The 7,931-nt window shown below is 35.6% G+C and overlaps 1 protein-coding gene across 1 annotated transcript in view; it reads left to right on the top strand.

Moving 5' to 3' along the window:
• Window positions 1-2,167: 2,167 nt before the first annotated feature.
• Window positions 2,168-7,931, top strand: part of LOC123525339 (arrestin domain-containing protein 3-like) — a 52,325-nt gene continuing 46,561 nt past the window's right edge. The window contains exons 1-2 of the mRNA XM_045304306.2: window positions 2,168-2,330; window positions 4,636-4,971. Coding sequence (XP_045160241.2) covers window positions 2,314-2,330; window positions 4,636-4,971 — 353 coding nt within the window. The 5' untranslated portion in view covers window positions 2,168-2,313. The remainder of the gene's footprint in view (window positions 2,331-4,635; window positions 4,972-7,931) is intronic.

Genomic DNA, 7,931 nt, shown 5'->3' with positions numbered 1-7,931 from the left:
GTAATGTCCATTTTTGTATTGTCCTATCTATATCTTTTGTATACACAATTGGATTCACAATAACAAGACAGCATGTCCTTTGCAAACTTAGACACCTAATGCAAAATTAACAACATTTTATTGTGAGAGCGTCCGTGTCCTGTTCATAAATAGTAACTAGAGAACGTTTGTGCATATAGCAGTCGAACTTCATGGAATGTTATCCTAAGGGGAGATAAAGCTCTCGCCCCTTTATCGTTTTGTGTGTGGTGTCGGGGATGTATAAGGTCAGATCAAAGCTACCCGCCCGACAGGCCCTCATTGGGAGTGTATGTGTGTTTATTAACATCTTTTGCTTTTGTTAGCATCGAGGCATTCATATTCCCATTTGATGTGATTTATGCTTTACAGTATTCACGCCTCGCATCTCGTGGATACATTTTGAATCAAACTGATGAGAAATAGATTGCCCTGAAACGTAGGTGATATGATAATAAATACCGATATTTGATATAGCCCCTAAAACTGCCGGAAACTAGTACGTAACATATTTCACATATTAATTCACAAAAGAACAATAGAACTTTCCTTGTTTTTTAACTTTCTCGAAAGAGCAAACAATATTAGTACAGTTCTGTGATAAATACCAATGAAGTCGTATGTTAATTGTTTTGCCGTCGCCTTTTTTTGCCTGACAGTCTTTTCTGTGACAGACAATTGTCATGGAAACGGTGCTTATAGGTAAAGCACGTGACGTGTTTTTCCTATGCTCAGTTCATGTGTACTTCTATAGATGTTTACTGCAGCAGTTAATCAATGGATTGTTATGTTAAGCGGACATGCTTTTAGACTGAATGGTCAGTTTTTGCTGTGTTTACATCATTATCTTTAGACAAATGAGTTTGACGTAATCATCGGTCAAAATCAGCATGTTTTGTAAGAGATTCTCTCAGTAATGTAGGTCTGTTGTCTGTTCACTTATCAATGAAGCTCGAAAAAATAAAATAGTTTTTTCACCCTACGTGTAAATAGTGTAAATGAAGCTATATTGATTTCGTGTGAAGGGGCGTTTGAAATTTATTTTAAGTACATCATGCATTGGAGGAACACCAGTGAACAGGATGTTGTGTAAGTGTCCTTAAGCCAGATACTGATGTAGTGTATCTCTGGTGCCCGTGTAACATTAAATACTGACCACGTTGAAAATAGACCCCATGGATCCTTTTCCAACGTTGAGAATAGACACCGTCAACATTCCAACATTTTGATCAAATTAAAGGTCCTTTTTTAACGTTGAGAATTGACCCCGCAAGCATTTCAACATTAAATTTTGATCAATGGGGCCAATTTTCAACTGGATCAATATTTAATATTACATCCGTCTTTAGACATTTTTTTTGCAGAATTTGAGCTGGTTGTCTGAAATTCTGTACCCGTCAAAAGATGTTGGGTTTTAACTTGAGAGTGAGACAACCCCACCCCACCCCACGCCAAAATCATTATTTTCCAAGATTAAGATACAGGTAAAAGAACATAAATATAAATGATAAGTTATCAGTAATAAGTTTATTATATCAGTCTGAAAGGGTTGTTTTGGTTGTTAATCCACAGAGAAATCGGGGAAAATATTCACAGGTTTGTCTCCCATACAACTCAAACCCAACCCTCATACATTTTGAACCCGCTTTTACGCCATTGTGAATCTGTCGATATACACGGTTACTGCTGTTTTAACTGACAATAAAATGATGCCTGTTTGTTATGTAGAATCACTTTGCGTTTCAAGTCTGCGTTAAGATTTTAATATCTTCAGATACTTTATATAGTGTTATACACATATTTTGTGAATGATACAGCGGATCAGTTTTAATCGGTATAAATTTTAATCTATATTTCATAAAAGTATAAAATGGTCTCGCTCTCGGAACTAGACAAAATGTGCTAAGAATAAAACTTCTGGGATCGAAGAAAATTGACGTTATACAAGATTTTAAAATCAGATATGGTTGGAATGACACAATAATTATAAGTTCACGCTCTGTATTTACTTGTTTTTGTTATTCTTTGAGTTCTACTGTTGATCAATATGATCCAACAGTGTATTATACCGCAGAAATTAAAATATCGTAGTGTCATTGTTACTATGGTAACAAGCTATATACGTTTTCTGGAACAGGTGGTTATATGATTCTGTGGACAGTATTGTTTATCACACGAACAAGTGACATGCTGTTTTTACTTATTTCTCAGTGATTGGAGTATTCTGTAAATAAAAAAAAAAAAAATACTCGTTGTAGCAAAAGAAAAGAAATATACACTGTATGCTTTGTCTGCATGAGGGTTGATGCAAGGTAAGACATTTTTCTTCGTAGATTATCTCTACAGTATCTATAGAAAAAAATCTGTCTTGTAACGTTATATATATTACGGAGCCCCTTAAGTAAGATCCGATACCTTTATTTCGTAAATGCGAAGTTATATTTTGTAATTAAGAGATTTCATATTTCGTAAAAATGACATATTTTGTTAAAACAAAATATTTCGAAATTTTGTTCCGTTTTTAAGAAAGAGTGTAACGTCTAAACTTTGATGACAGTGTCGGATGTTACTTTATTTTTTTTTCTTTTACGAAATAATGTTTCGTGTTTTAAAAAATCCCGTACTTGTGCAAAATGATACAATGTGACATCCGACACTTTTGTTTTAGACATTACATTCATGTTTTTTGGTAAATACGGATTCTTCCAACTTCCCCACATGAATCAGCGGTTTAATGGCACTAGGTCTGTTATCAAATCGTCACGAAGAACATACGCCTCGTCCGGGAATCGATTTTACGACCCCGCGATCCGTAGATTTAAGCTCACCCTTGGTTGAAATGAAAAAAAAAATGTAATATTCATAAAAGTGAGGGACTCCGTATGCTTTCGATTATAGCGTTTTTAACTGTTAGATATATTTCAAATAGCATAAATTACTTCTTGCAATATACGGAATGTTTGAATCTGTTGTAAAATTTAATGTATAGTTTGCTGCTTTGACTCCCTGACACTCCCTAGTCTTTCTCCATCAACCTAGATAAAAGTCGTGTCATCAGTGGAAATAATCGAAGAACTTCACAATGTCAACATGGCAATTGAAAGTTTCTTAGCGAACTTATTCTTGACGCATATCAGCTAGACTATCTGTCAATTCATTTGTTGATTGGAAAGAAGAAAAAAAAACGAACTAATTAATGTGTAAGTTAATTGAGAAAAGACATTTTAACGATGTGTTTGTTACCGAGCTATTTTTGCCATCAATTTGACCGCTTAAAGACATCCAATGGCCAGCTCTCACTAAATTATTTAATCTTTAGATATTTACTTCAAATGTATAAATCCTCATCATATGTATTTAGCTTTACTAAATATATAAATTAAGTTTGTATATAAAGTTACATTCATAATAAAATATCATGCAATAACAGTTGATGTTATTTATTAAAAAAACAGCCAGTTTTTGTAGTGGTAACTGTGTTTATCTATATATGTATACAGTGTGTACTATTTTAAACTGTTAATACACATAAACTTGTTAATTTTGTGTTTAAATGAAGTTATTGGATTTGGATCTAATATACCTTTAAAGAGTATGAGCCGCACCATGAGAAAACCAACATAGTTGCTTTGCGACCAGCATAGATCCAGACCAGCCTGGTCAGGATCCATGCTGTTCGCTAACGGTTTCTCTAATTGCAATAGACTTTGAAAGCGAACAGCATGGATCCTGACCAGACTGCGCGGATGCGCAGGCTGGTCAGGATCCATGCTGGTCGCAAAGCCCACTATGTTGGTTTTTCTCATGGTGCGGCTCATATGAATGGTTTGGAAGAATCAAACAAACGAGATAGTCTGTTTATAAAGGATTACTAGTTCTTATTTAATATAGTGCTAATTAATCACAGCGTCGAGGAATCAAATAAAGTGGTTTATGACGTGATCATCAACTTAAAATTTTATCTTCGACATTATTTTTTTTTGTACGAAAGTTCGAAAAAAAAATTGACAAGCAATGGACTGTATGTTCAAAGTCGGAAACACTGAAGACCGAAATAAAGACCGTCTCACATATACATCAAAACAGAATCGAAATCCAGTCGAAAGTTTTATGTCATAGAGCTTTCACATATGCGCCAGATATTAATCCGAATTTCTGGGAGCATAGCATAATACATACAAATACACGCGAATGGGTGATAACAAGATGTTAATGCTTGGATATTACTCATACAAAGGCACTGGAGTCGCTTAATGACCTTAAAAGTGATGTATATCTGATTTCAATTATGATTAATCGACCAGCAGACTAATGATTAATCAACTCGGATTGTTATCTGCCAGGGCCCATCTTCACAAAACATTTCAGTCTTTAGCTCAGTTTGATATTGAAACTTTATTTGTCACTGCTAAGTTAATGACTATTTTCAACTAAGTATTCAGTATTGGCGGTAAGTTGCAATTTGCATTTCCTCTCGAAGTTCTAGTAGAATTTCGTATTACCATTTCAATTTTCAAATTCAACTGAGACTGGAATGTGTTTTGTGAACATGTAGCCCGGGTCCAATAATGTTATATTCTGAAACAATGGGTATATAACAGTGATATTTGTTTATAGTTCACATACAGGTATGGCGAAGCTCGATCAAAGACCACCAATGTTACAGCTCAAGGCGATTGGCGAGCAACCACTGCCGGAAATTACTCGGAATAGAAAGTCAGTGGAAGAGGCTTCGATCAAACAGTGTATTGCAGACAGTGGACTTGCCATGGAAACCGCGCACGAACAAAACCAAGTAATCGGAAGACACCCTAGTTCACCAACAAATGTACGGCCACCAACTGAAGGATGTGAGGTTTGGCACACAGCAGAACAGCTCTCAACGATTGAGGAAACATCGGACGTCGTCATTGGCTTCGAGGGTTTCCATGTTGATCCGGAAAGCAAACATAAGTGAGTTCATTAGACTATAAACTGTTTGTATATACCACTTTCACTACCCGAGAGATATGTCTTAATATTGTTTTTCTTATATAGGCCTATATTTCATCAGATCTTTCTGTTCATTCAATTTGTTATAATGAAAACAGAAAAAAATATATATAAAATTGTGTCGCCTAGAGTTTTAAAGATAATACCGTTTGAATTGTTGCATTATTGGCGAATATTGCAGTGCAGGTCGTTTTCCAACACCACATTCGTACGGAATATTGTACGTAGTGCTGGACGTCTTCCCACGTCGTATTCGTGTAGAAATTTGCAGTGCAGGGCGTCATACATGGTTCCCGGCGCTGCAATAATTATAGATTATTAGATTTGTATCGTGAATTATGCACAATTATTACATACTCATTTAAAATCTCCATTTACTTTCAATGGAACTTGAAACGTCAATACATTTCCATATTGACGTTAAAATTTCATATCGGGTGAGTGACGTCATTTGTGACGTCAGTTTCATGTATATGGCCGCGTTTAAAAGTTCCATTACCAACTTTTAGTAACATCTCTAAACCGATAAAGCGGGACAGATCTACCTATCATAAAAATCAATAAAACCAATAATCCAATATCATCGCTACCGGACGGATTCGTTGATTTCCGTACTAATTGTTGTTGTTGTAGTAACACGGGGGGGGGGGGGGGGGGGGGGGGGGGGGGGGAATCGATTATTACAGCTTTGGTCATTATCTGATGCATTTACTGGCGGGCGGTTTGCTAAACAATATACTTCACGGTGGCGATACCCTGGGTATGCAGGGGTGCAAAATGGCGGCGGAATTTCTCGATTCGGGTAACATTTTACATTATTACTGTCTTAATACTTAACCAATTTTATCGAAATAAAGACGAGTGCCCGCTCATAAGAATACTACACCCTCGACTATAAAGCTTGGACTCCTGAGTTTCGTAGTTTTTGTGAAAAGAGCAACGGCGCATTCTGACGGAAAAAATGCAACTGCTATGTAGGGGGGCATTTTTATGAAAATGACTAAACCAGCTATCCCCGTGTGTTTCGAAAAACGGCTTGTAGGGCGGAACCGGACTTGACATGTTCCAAAGCTGTTTTAGAACTTTATTAAGTGAAATCGCCAGTTTTCGACAATTTCGGGCGATTGAAAGGAAATGCTATGTGGGGGAGGTGTTTTCATAATGTTATGTGGGGGTGCTTTTGATATGTGGGGTTGACTTAACTGGCTGCTAGAGACACGCAATAATACGAACAAAAAAGCCAGCGAAAAATACTTTTAACTGTTAAAGGCATATTAGATATGTCAAAATATATTGTGATGATGTCCGTCCTTTCATCCTTGCATGTTTCTTCTCATACATCGTTGGCACTAGAGACCTGAAACTTGATCACGATACTGCTATGGCCTTTGGAGAGTGCATTTTCATACGACACCTAGATTTAAAGCTATAGGTATCATAAGGGGCGTGGATCTATTATATAAAATTTTGCTGTAACTTGTTCTAAATTAGTACTTGTAATCAAATAACAACCTTGTTGGCAAGACGTTCAATTACATTCTTTAATATTTGACCTTTACCTTTATTTGACTTTTCACCTTTACTTTTAAAAGTCGGAACATAGTCATTTTGATGTCCATCTGATATTTAACATCTACTGTTTAAACGCTAAAAACTGTTAGTTTGCTGTAATGTTTTTATTACTTCACACATTTGACTCGTATTCACAAATACCAATTCTTGTGACAAGATGTTCACTTTGATGTATCTACGTATGACAATGTCCTTCATTTAACTTTGATATTTGCATTTAAAAATCGGAAATAATTAAATTCCCCATAACCTTTACCAGATTTTATAACCAACTTGGCTGTAATGTAAACTGAACAATCTATGCGAAAAGAAAGCGGCGTATAGATACGCGATGGTATCTTTTGACAAATTCTAGTGATTTATTGTAGTCTTCCTTTAACACGGTGGCGATACCTTAGGTATGCAGGGGTGCTGTAAGGGTCTGTTATATTTTTCTAAGTTACTGTTACACCATTAATGGTTAGAGACCACCAATTGTTTTCCTATAGACTTACATTGTAACATTATGGCGTGTACGGCCTTCCATACATCGAAACATGTATATCTAATTACAAGTTTTTCAAGAACTATCTTAGTTCTACCAAAATATCGGACGAAAAACATATGAATAGTGATACTTTATTTAAGTAATTTTCGTGTGAATGAGATGACCCCCTGTTTACATCATTGACATGGCGGGAGAAATTCGTTTGATAAAACTTTTTTTCAATACACAGAAAATGTAGCAAATTTTGTCAAAATATATAATAAAATACTGTAAATGCAGTGAAAAAATATCAATTTTGAAAAAATAATCACTTCCTGGGTTTGTTTACATGACTGACCAATCAGAACGCACAGACGTTACCTTATTCCCAGGTATACACTTACCTCATTCCCAGTAAGTTCCCTGTACTTTTTCGAATTGGTGGTCTCTGACCTAATACATGAACTTTTGATGAATAATTGAGGAAAGACTGACAATGGAACTCTACATGGAAATCCTGGTGACATTGTGAAATCATGTGCCATGAACTGATCTTTACAAGTATAGATACTCTTACCTAATAAACTTGCCATACTGGTGTGAACTGATTAGAAAGGAACATTTTATATATGAAAACCACAATAACATTGTGAAATACTTACCTTTTTGATGAAAGTTTGTCAGTCTTCTCAGATTTCATTGTTACCAAAAGTTTCACTGGCGGAAATATTTGAAATCCGCCCACTTCAATATTTTCTTTTAAGATTTCCATTTATAGTCAAAGTTTCTACCTAGGAACAATTCATGATCTGTATTTATTTGTAATTTATGATTGTTAAACACCAGAAATCCATCAGCTACCGTTGCTATATGCAATTTATTG

Source organism: Mercenaria mercenaria, chromosome 3 (genome assembly GCF_021730395.1).
Source record: "Mercenaria mercenaria strain notata chromosome 3, MADL_Memer_1, whole genome shotgun sequence".
Lineage (NCBI taxonomy): Eukaryota > Metazoa > Mollusca > Bivalvia > Venerida > Veneridae > Mercenaria > Mercenaria mercenaria.
Note: the sequence above shows the minus strand (reverse complement) of the source record. Positions and strands in the feature narration are given on the sequence as shown.